Source organism: Amphiura filiformis, chromosome 20 (genome assembly GCF_039555335.1).
Source record: "Amphiura filiformis chromosome 20, Afil_fr2py, whole genome shotgun sequence".
NCBI lineage: Eukaryota > Metazoa > Echinodermata > Ophiuroidea > Amphilepidida > Amphiuridae > Amphiura > Amphiura filiformis.
Window position 1 is genome coordinate 15,683,241 of NC_092647.1, and position 23,699 is coordinate 15,706,939.

A 23,699-nucleotide genomic window follows, 5' to 3' on the forward strand; every position below is an offset into this window, starting at 1 on the left:
CGTTTCGTGCGCACTGGTGTATCAAATAGCAAAATAGTCTGAAATTGAAATAATATTTTCATGCACTTCACGCCCAAATGTCCCAGTATTACCAGAATGAAATATACCTAACCCTTGCCCTTACATTTTGATGATTCCACCGCCACTGATTATGACCAAAAGAGTTTATTTCACATGGTAAATCATGGTAAAATTTTCAGATATTTCCAATAAAAAGTATACAATGTAATAATATGAATGTGTACATCAAAAAATTCAATCATGGCAACTTCCTGACACCAAAGGATTTGTCTGTCTATAGACTCATGGTTTAGCATATGCCCATCATGAGATTTAATATATGAAAGTTGTAGTGTGGTGACTGTGGTCTTTATCCTGTTGCAGTGGCGTAGATTTCATTTTGACATTGGGGGATGGGGTTGGAAAAAATCTTAAAGTATAGTGAATCCAGCACCTTTTGGCGACATAATAAGTTTATGGTACAAATGCGCGAAAATTTTTGCTATTTTGAAGCTAAACTGATGAAATATGGTGCAAAAGTGGAATAGATGCGCGCTAAGTGTGCAAAAATTTGCACTTTTGGGGCTAAAATGGGCAATATGAGGTTAATTTGGTCAGAAACCCATATTCAGATGTCAACATTGGTGGGTGATGATTGTATGGACCACCCCCCTGGCAAAATATTGGAAGGTAAGGCATCCCATGTATACACGTATATCACAGTCAGCTTTGAAAAAGTTGTGAAAAGGGAATTTTCTCCTGGTTGTCCCAATACACCTTCATTTGTTCATTGGAAACTCTTAAAATTGGCTGGTGCAGTTATAACATAATGGTGTTTTCTGTCTCACATTGCGACCCATCAAAGGAAGATGCGATAACTTTGATCAATTTTGTCCCGGTACTTTAAGCCACCCTGCATTTTTTAACACGCTTAAGATTAAAATTGCTATTTCGGGTGCCTTCTGCTTAAGCACTAACATCCAAATAAATAAAAATTTCCATTTTAATTTCAGACGTGATTATCAAATGTGATGAGTCTAATGGTTGGATGTCTGCAGCCTCTGCTTGCTATAAATATTACTCAAATGACTACGCGTGGTCGGATGCTAACAACTACTGTCTAGCTCTTGGAGGAGCATTGATAAGTGTAGAGAGCCAAGAAGAACAAGATCTTGTCACGTTACAGGGATCCACATACAAAACAGACATATGGATAGGAGCAAGTGATATTGTAAGTTGACCGTACCGGTCAGATTTGAAATGAAAAATGTACAAAACCTTTTCGCCAGCCCATATGGGGCTGGTATCTATTTCTGAGATTGGGTTTGTATGCTCAAGAGATTAACTTTATTGGTATTGGTAAGAATTATTTTATTTTACTTTTTGAGGTGGAATGTTTTAAAATTATTGTTATTCGATTTGTAACGAAAAGTAAGTATGTTTTGCCGTTTCAACGAATGAAAACGAGTGAGTATTACCAAAGTTATGTTTGAACTAATTATGACTTTAAAAGTTCTAGGTATAGGCCTAAATGTAACAATAATAGTTAAATATACAGCATCATATGGTCAGCAGAAGAAAATTACATCACCTATGATGTCATATCAGTGTCCTTGACCGGGGGTCCTTACTCCTTGACCACTGAACAGCGCGATATCATGTTGATAACAGATCTATAGAATCAAAATCTTCATCATATCACAGATTCTCAACAATATGTGATCATATGGACCATATTGATGTGAAAGTAGTCACCTATCCTATCCTGTCACTTTTTACGGATAAAAATGACTCAAAATGTTATTGATGAAATGGTTGCTATCATAAACATCAGTTTTGTCTTTTCAACGGAAAAATCCGATGCAAAATAAAGTTTTTAGGGCCTAGCTATAATATGGGCATAATTTATGCATGTAGGCCTATAGTATTGAACAATGTACCCCATTTGACATGCACTTATAGATAAATACTTGTCTTACTTTATTAATTTAATAACTTCTTTATTATAAATAAAATGACACATAACTTATGTGAAGTCACTTTCTATCTGTTTTATTTGATTCATAAAATTACATTCAACAAAATGATTGAAGAGAAAACACACAAGGCACTAGGCAGACTGTTATAGAATGGAGTAGGTAAGATGCCATGTCCATAGCTAAGCAGGAGTTTCCGACTAGCAATCAACATGATCACCACATTCAGAAAAACATAGTTTAAGAGTGAAGATTGTAGTGAGTAATCAGTCCTTTACAAATGTGCTGGCCACTATCTATTATAATTTAGTAGGCTTAAACTATACATTGCGAATTAATATCAAGTTGTTAACTCAAACCGACAGTGTATTTGTGACGCGGTATATCGAAAGCAGTGATATCGGATATTCCAAAGCGAAGATATTGAGTTCGTAAGTTCTGGTATTACAAAATTGGAAATTGAGATATCGTGGGTAAAGCTGAAAAGACAAAAAAACAAACAAAAAAAAAACAGACCAGAACAATTTGGAGTAATGAATTAAAGAGAGTTGACATGAGATTAGGAGTTTTCTGCTGTTTCAGTGTACATGTTCTCATCGTTGATGGTTTGGTGGACTGTCATGTAACATGGATGTAAGCATGATCCTAAAAATGCCTTTCACATTGACCAAAACTAATTACAAGACCTCTTCTACATTGAGGCTGGCTTTCCCTTTTAAAGGGAATTTTTATGTTACTTTAGGCTCTCATTTTCACAGGGTATTTTGGTAGGGTGTTTTGTTTCAATTTCATTACTATTGCAGGCAAATTACGTAAATTTATTATCTAAATATCTGCTTTGGAAAAAAAATCTTCAATTAGGTTCTCGTAGGCCAAGCAATCATTTTCATTTGGAGTCATGCATATTATACCAAATCAACCTGGTGTAGATTTTTCAACAATACTTCATTTTTGAGCAATATTACTTGTACGTATTGGGGGTAACGTATCAGTGGTAACGTATCTGTGAAGCCTTTTCCCACCTTTGTCTTCATCGTGCAAGTGTAAAAACTTACTGACTTCATACACATACTTGATCAGTTACCAACCAATGTATTATAGTCTGGTATGGTATTTGGCTTCATTTATCAAAGCGTTTTTTCCTAGTGGAGTAGAATGTAGGTAACGTATCTGTGACAACATGAACGTAACGTCAGGACATTTTGCCATTAATAGACCTGATTTTTTTACTTTGAGACCATTGTGATATAATATATCTATGGAGCCTGATTGATCCATCCCATATGAGAATATTCATCTAGCCAACCTGTTGGAAAAATTTAATAACCTGTGTTTTGATGTTTTATACTTTATAATTAGGGCATGATACCGGCTAATGAAAAGTACCTATAATCTATTATATGCGCGCACCTTGGCTGGCGACATCCAGGAAAACAATGGATATGCATAATCAGCTTTATTGTTTTATACTTTCTAGATATGTTGCAACCTCTAGCCCCACACATTTTAGAAAGCAACTCCTAAGTATAAGTTGTATTAATAAAAGTCATTTCTTTCTAATGAAACAAGTCTGAATACGACTTGAATCTATGGGCGACACAAATTTGGCATTTTGAACACTTTATCGGAGAATGAGCATATACCGTCTAGTTGGAGCAAACTGATTAATGGTTTTGTGTTTTTAATGCATATCACAGTTTACAGAAATTAATTTAGTTGTTAAATGCAACACAACTTAAATGTGATTCAGTTTAATAATAATGATATTGTGTTTTCAATGTTTCATATTTCAGACAAGTGGTACATCTGGTGTATATCAATGGCCTGATGGTGTTAACATAGGACCATACACTAACTGGGCACCTGGACAACCTGATAATAGGTTAGTAGGGGAGACCGGGGCAAGTCCGCCCTCCCCGTGTTTCTGAACTCGTGACTGCTGGAAAAGAACAATGATGATGTAATTAGCTGACACACGTCATAGCTAAGTACCCAAGAAAACAAGGCAGTCCAACATATCTCGCCACAGAAATTATCGTCAAAAAACGTTTCCGAGTCAAGAAAGTTTACTTTTTTAGAATTAATAATATTGTAATAATCTCAAGACCTTGCAGAGTTGGTTTTCGTTCTTATATTTATTTGGAAGGTGAGCCTTTTGCCCAACATATTATGCAATTAAAAGATCGACATTTTGTGTTTAGTAGGCATAAAACGAGGTAAAGAAAAATGTACTGTTGGGGGAAGTCTGCCCTGTATGTGAAGGGGCAAGTTCGCCCTGTGTTTTCCCATAGATTTTAGGTATTTAAAATCTATGGTTTTCCCCAGGCGGATTCCCGGGGCGGATTCGGCCCATCGGCGTATTATGCAAAATATTGATTATAATACCTTTAAAAGGTTAAAACTACATGCAAGCATATTTTTATTAAAGTTAAGTGGTATCAGTATTACCCATACCACCATTTATGCCCTAAATCCATAAATGCCGAAGTTGTAAATAAAGGTTTTGCTCATTTTGTACACCTACATTTATCAGCTTACATTATACCCCTTCAATAAATTTAGTATACTCTTTGGAAAAGATTAAGTACCCAATATACCCTTTACTAAACGTTTGCATTAATTTTATCATTGTTATGCAATATTATAACCTTTTCATTTTTACCAGCACGGGGCAAGTCCGCCCTTGCATCGTGATTTTTATTTTCACTTCTCTGCCGTTACTGAAAGCTCAATGTTCTTATAAATGTGATAGTATTTAGCTACAATATACAGTTTTAAAGTGCAAAAACTAACATGAGAATTGCCCTCTCTAGGCGAGATTGAAAAAGTAGGGCGGACACGCCCTGGTATCCCCTATCCATATTATTAACACCTTAGATAAGCGGTGTACCTGGAGGATATACATAGCCTAGTCTGATGGTGTTAACATAGGCCCATACACTAACTGGGCACCTGTACAACCTGATTATTAGATTACTATCCATATTACTTATTACTAACACCTTAGATAAACGGTGTACCTAGTTGATATACATGGTCTGATGGTCTAACCAGTCTCTTACTTCCATGGTCTAACATAGGACCATACACTAACTGGGCACCTACATGTACCATGATTCTTACCATGTTGATAAATATATACATATAGTACTCATTGTGTTAATAAACTCGGTGTTTTCAACTCTGCGCCAATGAGCCATTCACAAAATTTACCAGTTGCCATTTATTACAAATGTAACAATTAGATGCTCATAAACTTAAAATAAGTTTTAGTAATCACTCATTTTTTTGTGATTTTATCACAAATTGTTAGTGGTTTTCTAAGCTGCTAATGACAGAAACTAAATCTTGCAGTTATTCCAGTATGGGTGGAAATTGCGCAGAGGTGGTCAGCACAGCATCAGAGGGACAATGGAATACAGCAGCATGTCCATCAGGAAGAAAATTTATCTGTGAAAAACCTGAAGGTAAGTAAAATATTAATGATACACAGAATGAATACAAAACTAGAAGGCTTTATATTTGTACACAAATACGGCTATACCCGCATGTTATCGGTGTACACAAAATTACAGTCCTTATTTGCTGAGGACTTAGGTTGCTGTTGTCAGTCTCTCTAATTCACAGTGAAGCTATGCAATTTGAGGGATTGAAATTCACAATACGCAATTTAATTAGGGGAAAGCTATTCTAGAGGGAGTATGTAAATTAAATGGAACAGCCATTTCAGAGGGAGTATGTAAATTAAATGGAACAGCTATTTTGGGACCATTTCATAGGGAGTATGTAAATTAAATGGAACAGCCAAAGGTATGTAATTTAAATGGAACATTCTTAGCGTTTCACACATAGTATTTCCAATTATCATCATCTATAATTATTATAATACGCTATTGAAATTCACAATATGCAATTTGATTAGGGGAAAGCTATTCCAGAGGGCGTATGTAAATTAAATGGAACAGTCATTTCAGAGGGAGTATGTAAATTAAAAGGAAAAGCTTATTTTGTGGCCATTCCAAAGGGAGTATGTAAATTAAATAGAACAGCCAATGGGTATGTAATTTAACTGGAACAGCCTTAACGTTTATGTTATCTATATTATAATTACGCTATTGTCTGTGAATCTGTTTAGTCCTACGTGTGTGGGATGGGATGGGTGTTAGTAACAATATAATTCTCAGGTACAATCTGTGTACAAACTCTGAGCCCTGAAGCTGCATTATTTGATGATAAACAGACGGCCCTTTTTAAACATTTGGGGTCCTGGGGCCCATAATATTTGACTTATGAGGCTCATGTACATATGTTGAAGTATAATTCTCAAGTGCTATCAGTAGACTCAAGCTGGGCACTGTAGCTGCTTTATTTACTGAGTAACGGCTGGCCCTATGTTTTAGCGTTTGGGGCCCTGGGGCCCATATCATGTGACATATGGGGCTCATATGTACATATAACAATATAATTCTCAGGTGCAATCTGTGTACAAAATCTTGAGCTCTAAAGCTGCTTTATTTGATGAAAAACGGCCGGCCCTTTGCTTTAACATTTGGGGCCCTGGGGCCCATAATATTTGACTTTTGGGGATCATGTGCATATGTTGAAATATAATTCTCAAGTGCTATCAGCAGACTCAAACTGGACATTGTAGCTGCTTTATTTACTGAGTAAGGGCCGGCCCTATGTTTTAGCGTTTGTGGCCCTGGGGCCCATATTATGTGACACATGGGGTTCATATATGTACGCACGAATGGAAATACCCATCCGATCGTCTACCCAGGGTAAGGTTACCCAGGGTAAGGTTACCCTGGGTAGACAGCGTGATAGGGACTTTGATATAGAGTTACGATGTATGTACATGTACATTTGTAAACAGCCTAGAGCTGTTCTTATGAATTCAATTCCCGTTAAATAAGGACATGTGTACAGTGTGCGCAGGCCTACATCTTCATTCAAGTTTGCACATTAATAAATAACAAACATGTCAACTAGAACATCAATTAGCCTCCACGTAATACCAGGAGGGTGAAAGTGCATATAGGAACAATGCCAAAAACTACGTCACGCCGGTCACGCTATTGTTCGACTTAAACTACATCATTCGCCATTTTGTAAATATTAACGCATGATCGTTGCTTTGAAGTTTCCACCGGATAGTCTGTGGATAGCGCAAGAGCATGCTTTGACCATGCGCAAAAAAATGAATATCATGAAGATGTTTAAGATTGATTCTTAGATGTTTCAAAAATTACCGTCATATTGCATAGATTCATCAAAGAATGGTTTGAAGTACTAACCTTATTTAGTAATTTTAAAAAATCGGGAGAATTTTACAAAATCAATGTTTTTACCTGTCGGTATTACAACTCGTGAAACACATTAGTGATGTGCCTGGGTGACCTAATCTACTAACCTTTAACGTTTCCTCTATGAACTCTAACCCTCCTGCAATATGGCGCCTATTGTCTAGAGTTAAACTACATCTTTCGGTGTGTTACGTAATACTACGATGCCTATCCCATTATATCGATCCCTGGTAATACCGGTATGCGGCACTCATGTGCTATAACAGAGTGATGGGACTGGAGTCTGAGTATTACATACAATATCATTATTGTTGCATCAGCGTGACACGCCCGTTGGATGTAATACCGCACCGGGGTCAAAGCATTAATGTTTGGTGGTGTTTGTGTAGGAAACCCCCGACCAGCATGACCAGTTCATGAGTATGACCAGGGGGATGACACTCTTATTCACATTTTCATTTTACAACGCAAACCTATATCGAATCCCGGTGGTTTGCGAATAATGAAATGTCCGCATCCCAGATCAATTAAACCCTGGTATGAATTATTTATTAGCTTTCGCCACGATCCGTTTTGCAATAACATAAAAGCACTTCAAATAACAGCCCGTTGAGTTCAATGAACTACGCCCTGAAACCGATAGTGCCCCGTAAAGAAGCTCTAGCTCCCATTGACCTCTATACAGGTCAGTGAGCTCTCCATACACAAATGAACAAGTACAATAGGACAAGGCCAGCACCTATGACCTGCTTAGTGACATGTTATTTTGAAGTCTTCTAAAGCTTAATATCTTGAAGATTAGTATTCGTTTGTACATATGGACTGCGCATTTATGATGCAAAATATTAGTTCTTATATAAAATTACAAAATATTGGTATTATGACACACGGTATAGGTGATATAAAACGACTAATAAAATCATGTCATCATGGCGTCATGTCAAAGGTTCATTATATCCCGTATGTTTGTCTAAATTAATTCATATTTTCAGAACAATTTCTACACCCATTTAATATGTACTCAGGTGGAACCCGACTTTTTTTAATTTTCATTTCTTTTTATGTAACAAATTCAGGTTTTTCCATTGCGCGCGCTGCCGGGCAATACAAATTTAATGCTAACATTGAATAAACGCGGAATTAAGAATATGCGTTTCTAGTATATACAGCGTCTGACTCTACCTGAGGACCTAGCCTGATTCCCATGGGCTCCAAGAATGGCTCTCCATACACAAATGAACAAATACAATGAAGGGTCGCCATTGCTCTCCATACACAAATGAACAAATACAATGGAGAGTCCGACTGCCATGCAAATGAGCCAAGTGTCCTCTCAAGGTATGCTCTGTGGTATGACATTAGCAGCGTTCCCAGTGTTTACACAGCACTGAACGTCCGTATCGTGGACATGGCCTTGGTACATGTTACGGTAGTCCAAGTTGGTATTTACAATTTAATATGTCCAGTTTTACTAATCCATTACCATGATTAAACCATGATAACACGTGCAGTTCAGAATGAAGAGTGAGAAGAGATGGGGTAGTCCGGCGTTTGAAAGTTGATAATGCATAATGTTCATAGGCGTATATTTTTCATAGACATTACACGTTGGCAAGAAGTCATACGTCATATACCTTGTCTGTGTTAACATGGTTAGTATAAACAGCACACGGATATATATATATCCAGATTTTTACAAAGTAATATAGAGTCTACCCAGGGTAAGGTTACCCTGGGTAACCTTACCCTGGGTAGACGATCGGATGGGTATTTCCATTCGTGCATATATATACATATAACAATATAATTCTGAAGACCTATTAGTGTACCAAATCTAAACCCTGTAGCTACTTTATTTGCTGAGAAACGACCGGCCCTTTGTTTTAACATTTGGGCCTCTGGGGCCCATAGCCTTAAACATCTGGGGCCAAAATGGGCAAAAGGTAATTTACAACTTAGGGCCCATACATGTACCACATATGAGCTCTAGTGCCCTTGTAGTTTTATAGCTAGTCTTGTCAATTTGTTGCCCCTTATTTTAACATTTGGGGCCCTGGGCCCATAATATATGACATATGGGGCTTATGTACACTTGTTATATAGAGTACCTTTGAATCTATCAGTGTACCAACTCAGTGCCCTGAGGCTGTTTCATTTGATGAGAAACAGCATGCTTTGTATTTTTACATTTGGGCTCTTGGGGCCCGTGACCTTTGACCTCTGGGGCCAAGATGTGCAAAGGATCAATCTACGGGGTAGGGCCCATAAGTGTTCCACATATGGGCCCTGGGGGCCTTGTAGTTTTAGCGCTAGCCTTGACAGAATGATGTGTTTGATGGAGGAGAAGAAGAAGAAGAAGAAACTAGAAGGCTATATATTTGTACACAAATACGGCTATACCCGCATGTTATCGGTTTACACAAACTTACAGTGCTTATTTGCTGAGGACTTAGGTTGCTGTTGTCAGTCTCTCTAATTCACAGTGAAGCTATGCAATTTAATAGATCGAAATTCACAATATGCAATTTGATTAGGGGAAAGCTATTCCAGAGGGAGTATGTAAATTAAATGGAACAGCCATTTCAGAGGGAGTATCTAAATTAAATGGAACAGCTATTTTGGGATCATTTCAGAGGGAGTATGTAAATTAAATCGAACAGCCAAAGGTATGTAATTTGAATGGAACAGCCTTAACGCTTCACACATGGTATTTTCAATTATCATCATCTATAATTATTATAGGCCTAATACGCTATTGAAATTCACAATATGCAATTTGATTAGGGGAAAGCTATTCCAGAGGGAGTATGTAAATTAAATGGAACAGCCATTTCAGAGGGAATATGTAAATTAAATGGAACAGCCTATTTTGTGGCCATTTCAGAGGGAGTATGTAAATCAAATAGAACAGCCAATGGGTATGTAATTTAACTGGAACAGCCTTAACGTTTATGTTATCTATATTATAATTACGCTATTGTCTGTGAATCTGTTTAGTCCTACGTGTATGGGGTGGGATGGGATGGGCGTTATTAACAATATAATTCTCAGGTGCAATCTGTGTACAAACTATGAGCCCTGAAGCTGCTTTATTTGATGACAAACGGACGGCCCTTTTTTAACATTCGGGGACCATAATATTTGACTTGTGAGGCTCATGTACATATGTTGAAGTATAATTCTCAAGTGCTATCAGTAGACTCAAGCTGGGCACTGTAGCTGCTTTATTTACTGAGTAACGGCTGGCCCTATGTTTTAGCGTTTTGGGCCCTGGGGCCAATGGAGTGACATATGGGGCTCATATGTACATATAACAATATAATTCTCAGGTGCAATCTGTGTACAAACTCTGAGCTCTAAAGTTGCTTTATTTGATGAAAAACGGCTGGGCCTTTGCTTTAACATTTGGGGCCCTGGGGCCCATAATATTTGACTTCTGGGGCTCATGTGCATATGTTGAAATATAATTCTCAAGTGCTATCAGCAGACTCAATCTGGACATTGTAGCTGCTTTCTTTACGGAGTAACGGCCGGCCCTATGTTTTAGCGTTTGAGGCCCTGGGGCCCATATTATGTGACACACGGGGTTCATATATACATATAACAATATAATGCTTTAGACCTAATTAGTGTACCAAATCTAAACCCTGTAGCTCCTTTATTTGCTGAGAAACGACAGGCCCTTTATTTTAACATTTGAGCCTCTGGGGCCCCTAGCCTTAAACATCTGAGGCCAAAATGGGCAAAAGGCCATTTACAACTTAGCGCCCATATATGTGCCACATATGAGCTCTAGTGCCCTTGTAGTTTTATAGCTAGCCTTGTCAATCTGTTGCCCCTTATTTTAACATTTGGGGCCCTGGGGCCCTGGGGCCCATAATATATGACATGTGGGGCTCGTGTATACTTGCATATATAGAGTACCCCTGGATCTATCAGTGTACCAACTCAGGGCCCTGAGGCTGCTTCATTTAATGAGAAACAGCATGCTTTGTATTTTTACATTTGGGCCCCTGGGGCCCGTGACCTTGACCTCTGGGGCCGAGATGTGCAAAGGATAAATCTACAGGGTAGGGCCCATAAGTGTACCACATATGGGCTCTGGGGCCCTTGTAGTTTTAGCGCTAGCCCTGTCAATCTGTTGCCCTTATTTTAACATTTGGGGCCCTGGGGCCCATAATATATGACATATGGGCTCATGTATAATTGTATATGTAGAGTACCCCTGGGGCTATAAGTGTACCAACTCAGGGCCCTGAGGCTACTTCATTTGATGAGAAACGGCATGCTTTGTGTTTTTACATTTGGGCCCCTGGGGCCCGTGAACTTTGACCTCTGGGGCCAAGATGGGCAAAGGATAAATCTACAGGGGGTAGGGCCCATAAGTGTACCACATATGGGCCCTGTGGCCCTTGTAGTTTTAGCGCTAGCCTTGACAGAATGTTGTGTTTGATTGAGGAGGAAGAAGAGGAGAAGGAGAAGAAACCATAGGATGGCAATATACCCGTTCATGCTTCGCATGCGGGTATAACCATAGGATGGCAATATACCTGCTCATGCTTCGCATGCGGGTATAGCAAATTATAACTCTCTTTTCACCAATTATGGGGGTGGGGTGAATTATGGACCTTTGTGTACTAAAACTATAAGTAAGGCCCTTAAGGTGACTGTGCACTCTCAGAAATGCATTATTGAAAGTGGTGTAACTTCTTATAAATTATTCATGAAAGATGTATAAAAGTATACTTTTTGGAATGAAAATTAGTCAAGGAATCTAAATATAAACACAGATTTGGTGTAAAATGATTTAAAAAAAACTCATTTATCTACTCAAATTTTTGTAAACACACTTTAGAAACAAGACAAATCCAAACTGCGTTTTTGCGTGTTTTTTTCAATTTTTTCTAAACTCTGTGTACTATAATAAACTAATAAACGCATACCAAAAAGTAATTACCCCTCCCCCCTTCATTACGAAATAAAACTCAAAATCTAAAAAAAATATTTAAGAATGAAATAGCAAAATTTTGAATTTTGATACCTCATTTGCCTGGATAGCTCAAAGTTTGTAGCCATGGTGACTCATTGAATGAAAAAGAAGCATTTTCAAAAGTTGCACTAAAAAGCTACTCAAGTCATTGAACCATTACATTCTCTACATGACTGGTCAAAGTCAACAGGGAAGGTGCTATGGTACCAAACTTTCGGGGGTGGGGTGGTTAGTAAAATTAATGTCTAAATTCTCTTGCCAGCTTAAGGTACAGTGTTTCTAACATTCCCTAAAATAAAAAATGGGAAAAAATTAAAAATGTACCATCCCTGAAAGTTGGTGACCATAGCACCTTCCTTGTGGGCTACTAAAATCAAAAACTTTTCAAAATTTAGGGAATTTTCAAAAAATAAAGAAAAACATAAGAATTGTTACAATTCTTAAGACTCTTAAGGCCAGAGTAATGGAAGACACATTCGTCCATACCCGAATTTGAGATTTCTTGATATCTATCAACACTAAGGTGTATTCTTTCACTTGAAACTGATAAAATACAACTTGCTAATACCTACTCGTATTTTTGTTTGATTTATTTTACTCTTTTCGACTCCAAAAAGTCACATGGCTCAAGACAGCTTAGTAAATTCACCTTTTCGGTAAATCCCATAACCCTTTGCGAGTACACCTGAGAACTCGTCATTTTACGTCACGCCGACTTTGAATGCGCAGTACAGCTCAACTGATCATACTTTTCCTACATTCGACCTTGCATGATTTTTGAGTTGACACAGTCATGAAAATAACTATAGATACTTGACAGACCATTAGTAGCCCAGTTCTGAACCTTTTCATTGATCATTCATAACAATAGGTATCTGATGGATCAGTGAAGATAAGAAGGGATTATAATATATCCGTAACCTTGATATTATAGTACATCTCGAGGAAAAAGTGCAATGGACATGTTTTCATTTTATGTTTCAAATATCCCTCGCATGAAAATTGAGTATTTAAATTTATTGGAAATCTGTTTTAACAGATTTTGTTGACATCTTTTTCTGCACTGTATTATACCTAAATTAAGAAATTTGATAAATATTCAAAGAAAATATAGGTCATCCAAAAATGTTGATTTTTACACATTTTGGGGCAAAAAAGGAAAAATAAGCAAAAATATCAAAATCTGTTTTAACAGCTTCATTCATCAAGTCATAACAAACGGCCTACATGCTTAATTTCTAATAAAATATTGAAATTGTGAAAAATATAGGTATTCATTGATTTTCATGTTTTTTCTTGCAAATATGCTAATAATATGCAAATTATGAAATTGCAAAATAAAGTTTCTACATAGCATACATCTTTCAAGTGTGATGTTCAAAATGACAGACATCAAAAAGAGATTCGATGAAATGTAAAGGTGTAGTAACAATTTTGGCATGGACTGTCTGGTTAGGAAAAGTACGGTAAGTTGAGCTGTAACGATGTTCAATAAACGATGCAGGTGGCGGCCGCATTGCATTCTCTAAATTCAGTAAATTTTCATCGTCAACCGTGTAATTGAATGGGATTATTTTGACATTTTAAAACGCTTGAAATATCACAAACAAATGGGCCTATGTTAATAAGTAATACTAGCGGGATACCCGCTTCTCGCGGGTCCCCGCTAGATGAGTAAATGAGAGCGTTCACTATAACAGGAAAAATACTGAACAGGTAGAATCATTGAATCATTATTTTCTAAATCTGTTCTTTCTTACATATCCCTTTTAGCATCTTTTTTTTTTATTTGCTGCTTGTGATTTCCCGTTTCCATGTTTTTTACTTAATTCCATTCTAATTATTTTAGCTTCTTTTTTTCTTACAATTCCTGATTAGTTTCTTTCCTTCTTTGTTTCGTTTAGTTACTTTAACCCATTGGCCTATTTACTCGTACCTTTTTTGTCCCCATTTTAATTTAATTTTTCTTTATAGTACCGCTTCATGTTGTTTATACAACACGCATCTTTTCCCGTATTTATTACGTCCTCTCATAGCGTGTCTGCGGACGTGTTCACCCGGTATCCCGTGACCCGTCCATGTACCTTTTTCTCCTTTATTTTTCCTTCTTTCCGTATTATCATGTCCACTGGTCTCTGGCTCGCAAGTCGTGTGGCTCTGCGCCGTTTACGCACGCGGCGCCGACGCGCTGCCGGCCAGCTGCAGTGACGCGTAGGCTGGTAACCGATTTCATAACAAAAACCCCGTTTTTACCCATATTTTCACTGTTTTTGCAGCCAATTCTTTATCATTTTCAACCAAATTTTCGCATAACCGTCTCGGCAAGTTCCCCGTATGAATTTGGCGACATTTGGATCGAAACTGACGGAGCCTTTATACACTATACATAGATACATAGATACATAGATAGATATTAGATAGATACATACATACAACATTCCCCTATTTATAGTAAGATAAATACAAGCTAAAACCGTTGGGGTTCGATAATGAACCCCACAAAACTAACCAAGTATATTGAAAATGCCATACGGCCGGGCGGTTTCACGAGTTGCCGGCTCGATCATGTCATCCACCACCTGAAACGATGTGCACATCGGCGCAGATAGGCGTGACGTAAAATGACGAGTTCTCATGTGTACTCGCAAAGGGTTATGGGATTTACCGAAAAGGTGAATTGGCGGGAAATAATGAGTCAGAAATGTGCGAATGCGAAATATCGTGATTACGCGCGCGATTCGCGTCGCGTGACGCAGCGCAACTCTGCGCGTATGTCCAATGCAGTAAAGACGCATTCGATATGTTGTTAACACCGGCAAATGTGGTGTAAATAAAACAAACATTTGCCGTCAAAATGCCACTTAGATTTTTTAATTATTTTGAATTTTGGCGCACTAAAAGCAGACATTATAGATTCATTGCGCAAAAAAATACATATTTAGGCCATGCACCAAATACAGCTTTTACAAGCGTGAAAGTCTTACCGTTTTAAGATACAAGAACATTTTGTGCATTTTTGAGATAACTTTTTGCACTATCGTTTTGAGTACACCAAAGTCTAGGGAAGGTTTTCGCATTTTTTCAAAATATTTGTTTTAATCAAAAATATGCACCATTATGTGCAATTTTTAGCTAAAAAATTTAAAAAAACATTCCCTAAGTAGTTCATGTCTCTTCTTCATGAAAAAAATTCGGGTAAAAAAGTAAATTTTTGTGATTTTTTCAAAAACTCAAAATTGTTGAACACATCTGACATCACCATGGGATTCCTTGACTCATTTCCTTTCCAAAAATGTATAGTTTTATATACTTTGGACATACAATTCAGAAATAATGATGCTCGAAAAGGTCCATGTTCTCTCCCATTACTCTGGCCTTAAAATAGGTGGGGAAATACTTTTCCTTTTTAAATGAATAGACCTGATTGATTTGACACAGGAGCTATTTTCCTGTAAGGGTGTTATATCCGAGGCAGCTACCTTAAAGGAGTATTTCGTGATTCTAGCATCCTCTTTTTATAACATTTTTCAGTAGATATCTACGAAAAAAGCTTATTCCCAAAATTTCAGTTGATTCCGATTTTGCGAGTTTGCGAGTTATGCATGACTACCGTATGTGCTGCTCCATAGACAATGTGTTGTAATTTGATATCTTTGCTAAACGAATTAATCTGCAAGAAATATTTAGTACATAAACATTATGTAGTCCGGGGTTTCCAGTGATATAAAAATCTCAACTTGTTTTGAGAAAAGTGGGGGGATGATGCTGTGGATCACGAAATGCCCTTTTAAATATAACGCATCAAAATACAGGTCACATTCGACATTATAGTGGCTCGCATTGGCGACATACTAGTATGTGCTGGTATAGGCCAAAAAAAATAGAGATTGACAAAATCAGGACAAAACAGAATTTTTTATCATTGCCACCAATAGAGCTCTCAATAAGCTTCACGTCATTGACCTGAACTTGGGCAACCACTCTACCAAACCATTTGCCAATGTTAAGAATTTAGGTGTTATTATTATTTTTTTATTCCCTGTGCTTGGAACTGATGGAGGGAGAAAAGACATACATAATGGCCATCAGTTCCCAACGATCATGAATAATTACATAATAATCAAAAAAAATTCTTATTGAGCAACAGGTATAAAGAGAGACAGACGAGACAAAGACTATGGACGAAGACAACGATCACTCTAGACTACCCCGTAGTTCACTTGCCCATTGTGCATACTCTGGATATTGTATTTAAGCTTTAAACTCTGATTTAATTAATGTGTGCACAATTGATAGATTTTCACATCTGATCTTTTCAGTCACCCTACTCCCTCTTCCAAGTGGACTACTGACTTTGCGGTTAAGATTTTTAACACGGGACTCTATGGAGAGTTAGGCCAATTTCTGGCCTAACTAAAATTGGCCATGATGTAATGCATCTTTAAATAGATCTGCCTTGTGATTGGTCGCCCATATCTCGCTATGGTTTAAATCTTCTGGGCCCGCGCCGTACACAATTGTCTGTGGTATTTGCGGCGCTTTTGTGTTGACGCGAAAGTTAATCTCTCATCAAACATCAAGCGCGTCCATGCTTAGTACTTGTGGTTAATGGACTGATAAACAGGTATGCTTGACAGTGTGTTTTAGAGAGCAAAGTCCAGGGGGTAAAGTTCTGCTTACAATTCAAAGTCCATAGTCGAATTTCGGGGTTCGCTATCAATAAACTGGTAGATTCCAAAATCAGAATTGTTCAGTATTAAAGTGAGCCATTATAATTATGCAAGAGAATGTTGCATTCAATTACTTTTATTGTCACTAATCATCTGATATTTTAACTCTTTATGACCATTTTACTATTGAATACTTTTTTCAAATTTTTGATATATAACAGTCCTCGAAGTAAATTATATAAATCTAATGTTATATTCTTAAAGTGTATGTAGCAGGGAGGAAAAGCCGACGGTCAATTGAAAATTTTGACTTTTCATATTGAAGATATGGATTTTTTTTTTTTAAGACCTAATTTTTTTTGGTGTTTTGGGAAAAAAATCCATATCTTCAATACCAAAGGTCAAAATTTTCAATTGATCGTCGGCTTTTCATCCCACCTACAGACACTTTAAGTATAAATCATCAGATTTATAAAGTTTACTTCAAGTACTGTTAAATATCAAAAATATCAATTTTAATGATTTGCCATAAAATGTGTATTAAATTGCGAATTTCAAAAAATCAAAATTATTTGATATCAGAATGACATTCTTCGTATTCAGAATGCAATTCGATATGTCTGATGTGCTCTAATGTCCCAAAATAAATACTGTCCAAACGTTCATACCCCAGCCCTTAAGCTGAACGAAATTGAGGAAATTTTGAAGAGAAGGAGCCACCTGTTGAAATTTGCATCTATGAATATCAAATTTAAGAAAGAGAAATAAAAAGTTAATGCAAGTACTATGAGGAGAAATTCCAAATAATCTCTAAATAGGTGTTGTTTTTGATAGAGCTCTAAACATGTCTTCCCATATTAGCAATCTTTTTAAAACTCTCAACTTTCACATCCGTAACTTATGACGCATACGACGTTTTCTTAGCCAGCTGCGTATCATCATATGTGATGCGATCAAGCAAAATCAGTCGGAACTCGGAAATATTGATTTTGAGATAAAACCAAACAAAAGAAATATTTTCTTTTGTTTTGGAAACTCTTTAATTGCTCATATCTTTGGAACTGGTTGTTCATTTTCAGTGCGGTTTTCTGCAAAATCCAGCTTTGTAAATGCTTGTTACAATCATATAAAGAACTGAAAATTTAATATTTCCGAGCTCCGACTGATTTTGCTTGATCGCATCACATTATCTTGTCTTATCTCGCATAGATTATGCCAACTTCCTTATGGTGAACGTGGTTTTATTCATAACTTTATTTTGAAACAAGCAACATAAATCAATTTGCTAAACATTTAGTTCTACACATCATTTACGAAATTACAATATCACCCCTTGACCTAATAACATTATTTGTGTACATTTTCTACTAATATATAGTCTTACTATAATGATTGTTATTGTTTTTTACAGGAGTATGTCCAACTGGCTGGAGAATTTTCCGTGGCAACTGTTACCAAGTCAACACAATGAATAAATACACATGGACTGACTCCAAACATTACTGTGAAACACAAGGGTCTTTCTTGGTTACCATTTTAAGGTTTGCATTCATTTATTCATTATTCATCTTTTTAGTTTTTATTACAACACTTTTCGATAAAACACATAGGCTTAACTACTAGATTTACCTAAAGACTTTGATGTGGAGTGCAGAGTAGTTGTCGGATATTATATTCAGCGTTCAGCCCATCCCAGCTTATTCAGTAGATTAATGTTGTAGGGAATGGGGCTTTTGGCAAATCTGCTAGTATATGCATGTAATTTAAAGATATGAACTGCATTTCTCACCTACATGGACTTCACTTCTACTAGGAGGTCGAGCAACATGTTGGTATGCTTTGACTTAGCAAGCGAATGCAAAAACTTAAGCGAGTGTTGTTCCCTCCTGACAGAGAGAGTCTAGCTTACAAACTAACTACATAAGAAATACGCCCATCGTCAACTCAACGCTGACCTATTTTCACTTTCGTTCCAACGTGAAGTTGATATCTGTTCATAAAGTATGGTGGATATGCAGACTTGGTCAATATGATACTAGTGTACCTGTAGCTGAAAGAGCACCTGTAGCCGTGATAGTGCTCCTGTGATATGGAGAATTACTTTCACCAAGTTTAAGCCAAATCAGATGAAGTTTAAAATGTAGCTCCTGGATTACCTTTGACCTCGGATGACCTCGATTTTAGTTTACGTGTTCCCCTCATATCAAGGACTCCACCCACCAAGTTTGAGCCCGATCGGACAAAGTTTGAAATTTGACCCTCCTTAATGACCTTTGACCTCGCTTGACCTCAATTTTATTTCGGACATATATTCCCCGCGTATCAAGGATTCCACCCACCAAATTTGAGCCCGATCGGACAAAGTTTGAACTTTGACCCCCTACGTAATGACCTTTGACCTCGGTTGACCTCGATTTTATTTCGCGCAATATATTCTTCTTGTATCAAGGATTCCACCCACCAAATTTGGGCCCGATCGGATAAAGTTTAAAATTTGACCTTTGACCTTGACCTCCGATGACCTTTCAAACCACCCCATAAACGTGGAAAGCCCGATACCTATCTATATCCGAAATATCGGAACGATGCGTCGAAGCGCAGCGAAACGCATTGCCGGATAGACAGACAGACAGAGCTCATTATTTTATTAGTATAGATTAGGTTGAAAATTTGGACCTTGATACAACATTGATTGGACGTCGATTTGACATTGACGCAAACTGTCCAATACCTCCCTAATCTACAGCAGCAGCCAATTTGCATGCCTCTTCTGCCACATATTTCATATGACAATAAGGTGTTCACATATATTATTTAGGATCAAAGGTTAAGGAGGCTGTGTACTCTCAGACATGCATGTAGTAAAAGTGCAATAACTTTGTAATTATTCGCTCAAGACATATAAAAGTATACATTTGTAATGAAGGCAAGACATCAATAAATCTTAATATAAATACAGATTTGGGGTAAAAACAACAATTATGAAGAAAATCACAAAAAGTGAGTTTTTGGCAATATTTGTTAGGTACATCATAACAAAAAAACACTCTTTCCAAAATATTTTATTTTGTTTTTAGCTCAATCTTGAGGCTCCATTCCAAAACCGTTTTTTTTATTTTTTTGATATTGGCCTTATTTTTTGAGATATTGACCATATCAGGCATCAAATTGAACGTTTTAAAATTCACAAACGCCTATTTGCACAAAATGATGCCTAAAATCGGAAATAGACCAAAATAAAAAAAAAAATGAGAAAACCGTTTCTTGAGTCGATCATCCTTTTTACGATGATCATATTTGCTGACCTATAGATGCTGTATTTATTGAGTTATCGTGTACCTAAATCGTAATTTTACCGAGAAAATGAACATCGGGTAAATCCACGGCCCCTTGAGAAGTTTGAGCGAAATCCATTCATAACTTGATATTTAAATCGGGGGAAAGAACTTATCAGCTAAAACGGAACCATTTGACCACTAGGTTTTTGTATGCGTAGCGTATTTGTGCGTTAACAAATTGCGCGATACGCAACGCGATGCGTTGTTGCGCGCGTGTATCCTGCTGGTACAACAAAGATTTTCTTTCCTTTTCAATTTCAAACACGAGTGGAATAGTGAAATAAAATCCTTAAAATATTGCAGTTGGAGTTTGCAAATCTGGATTTTCATTCCTTGAAAAAAAAAAAAAAACATAACAAAGTACAAACATATCAAAAACTCAATTTTGCGAAAGAAACAATGTCTAGAGTACACAGCTGCCTTAAATTGTTCGCTTCCGTTCCGAGACAAAAAACAACATTCAAAATGCACTTTCTGCCACAAATAATATAGCTACCCAGTAAACACAAAACATTTTGCAGAAAACGTTTAAATGTTGGTTTATACAAAGGGTATAAAACGTTTTGATAACATTCAGAAAACATTTCTGAAAAAACATTTTGACATTATGTTACTAGAGTTGACAAAATATTCTGCATAAATGTTTCCCAAACAATGTTTTACAATAACATTTAGACAACATTTTTAAAATGTTGTTGCAGTGATTTTTATTTATATAAAATGCTTAAGAAATATTTTCATGACCTTTCTATAACCCAAAATATAAATGTTATTTTAAACGTTTTGATCATAACCACAACGGTTATAACATTTTATGAATATTTTTATGTTTGCTGGGTGCCCAGCAAACATACAAATTTATGAGTTGCTAACGTTTATTCAAAACGTTTTAATTTATGCGCCATCTCCCCATCTCCCCTGCCGGACTTCCGGTATGAGATGAAATACCTTCAATATGCCTCTTCTGCCACAAATAACATAGTTAAATGACACCACTTGCACGCACACATGAAGTGACATTAGCCAATATCTATGGGATGTTCTGTTCACATATTTCTTCTCAATGGTCTTTAAAGGGTAAATTTCCGGTCTAAGATAATATACCTTCTCAATGCCCCTGGTCTCACAAGTAACATAGCATAGTGTCACCAATTGCTCATATGCATTGACATAAGTAATTATATAATAGGACCCAGGCCTATGGTGTTTTGAAAGGTCGATTAGACGGCACAACTGTGTTTGTGGTCGCATACAACCCAGCAAACACAAAACGTTTTCGACATCATTCGCAAAAGGTTATAAAAGGTTGTCAGAAACGTTTAAATGTCGGGTTATATAAAGGGTATATTAAGAGTATAAAACGTTTTCATAACCTTAAAAACATATTTTGATAATCTACTGCTCAGCAAACAAAAATGTTTTACAGACAACGTTTAAATGTCGGATTATATAAAGGGTATAAAAACGTTTTAATAACATTCCAAAAACATTCTTGAAAACTTGATACAAAACATTCTAAACAGAATGTTATTTTGGGTTGAAAAAATATTTTGCGAAAAATGTTTGCCCAAAATATTTTCAATAACGTTTTAGAAACGTTTTCATGACCTTTGTATACAGTAACCCGACATTTAAATGTTATTAAAAGGTTTTGAAAAAAAAAACATTTTAAGAACATTTCTGTGTTTGCTGGGTTCAAACATTTTAACATGTTATTTAAAGTATTGACACAATATTTTGCAAAAATGTTTGTAAAAATAGTTTACAATAACATTTTGTGAAAACATTTAAAAATATTGTTGTAGTGTTTTCATACAAAACGTTTTAAAACGTTATCATTACCTTTATATAACCCGACATTTTAATGTTATTAAAACGTTTTTACCTAAACCAAAAGCCAAAATATAACATATTTTAAACGTTTTTAAAACGTTTGTGTGTTTGCTGGGTAGACGGCACAACTGTGTTTGTGATCGCATACAATCTATTAAAAGCTGTATGAATTTACATGATATTTTTTTCCCAAATCAACCATGATTTTTCATTTTATTTATTTCGTTCTGTGATTCCTTCGGTAAAGTTCAGACTTTTTTGATTTGAAAAATAAACGCATTTAAAAATGCGTTTATTTTTCAAATCAAAGTAATTTGTTTTGATCTGTGATATTTAATTAATTGCAGTGCTGTTGAGAATAACTATGTTGTCAGCTTATTTGAAGAACTGCAAAATGTTGGTATCACTGATATATGGATTGGAATGTCAGGTAAGGTATCGATCAATCTGTTAATCAATGAATCACTCAATCATTAGATTGGTTTATGAGCTATACTATCCATATCAAATTATCAAGCAATCAATCAGTCAATCAATCAATCAGTCAATCAATCAAAAAGTTCATCAATCAATCAGTTGATCGATCAATTGATCAATCAATTGATTAATCAGTTGTTCAATCAGTTGATCAATCAATTGATCAATCAGTTGATTAAACAGTTGTTCAATCAGTTGATCAATCAGCTGATCAATCATGACATCGTTGTTCTTCCATACTGGCACATTTTAAAAACTTGCCGTTTCGAAAAAATCAACTTTATAACTATAATACCTTTCTCAGACACGGTGAAAAAAGTGGAATTCATCATAATTATAACTTCCAGGACACAGTTATACAATATTTCAAATTTAATTTAAACGTGATAATAACATTACCCCCCCCCCTTGCCAATTTATAGTAATCTTATGTACTGTATGCCAGTATATCAGAATATCAAAAAACACTATAACTCTTATTGTACAATATGTGTCATATGCCGGTATGTCAAAATGGCAATAAAGTTTAAATCTGTCATACAGCAGTCATATGCCAGTATGTCAGAACAGAAACAATGTGGCGGCCTTATTATTATCCAGAACATAAGTGTTTAACAAAAAAAAGTGTTCATACGTCAAATTAATTAGCCCAATATCTCTTTAAGGGATCTAAAATGAGCGTTTATTGCGTTTCGAAAGTATTTTTTGTGGAACATGAGAGCACCTCAGACCTATCGAATTGCATTCTGAATACGAAGCATGTCTTTCTGATATCAAATCATTTTCATTTTTTGAAAATCACAATATAATACAAATTTTATGACAAATTATAAAAATGTGATATTTTTCAAATTTTTGATATATAACAGTCCTCGAAGTAAATTATATAAATCTAATGATATATTCTTAAAGTGTATGTATCAGGAGGAAAAGCCGACGGTCAATTGAAAATTTTGACCTTTCATATTGAAGATATAGATTTTTTCCCCAAAAGACCTAATTTTTTTTGGTGTTTTGGGAAAAAATCCATATCTTCAATACGAAAGGTCAAAATTTTCAATTGATCGTCGGCATTTCATCCCACCTACATACACGTTAAGTATAAATCA

The 23,699-nt window shown here is 36.2% G+C and overlaps 1 protein-coding gene across 1 annotated transcript in view; it reads left to right on the forward strand.

Annotated features, from left to right (window-relative positions):
• The first annotated feature begins 632 nt into the window (after positions 1 to 632).
• Positions 633 to 23,699, forward strand: part of LOC140142145 (C-type mannose receptor 2-like) — a 24,496-nt gene continuing 1,429 nt past the window's right edge. The window contains exons 1-6 of the mRNA XM_072164111.1: positions 633 to 690; positions 1,014 to 1,231; positions 3,770 to 3,877; positions 5,290 to 5,443; positions 18,354 to 18,459; positions 22,461 to 22,543. Of these exons, the coding sequence (XP_072020212.1) occupies positions 633 to 690; positions 1,014 to 1,231; positions 3,770 to 3,877; positions 5,290 to 5,443; positions 18,354 to 18,459; positions 22,461 to 22,543 (727 nt within the window). The remainder of the gene's footprint in view (positions 691 to 1,013; positions 1,232 to 3,769; positions 3,878 to 5,289; positions 5,444 to 18,353; positions 18,460 to 22,460; positions 22,544 to 23,699) is intronic.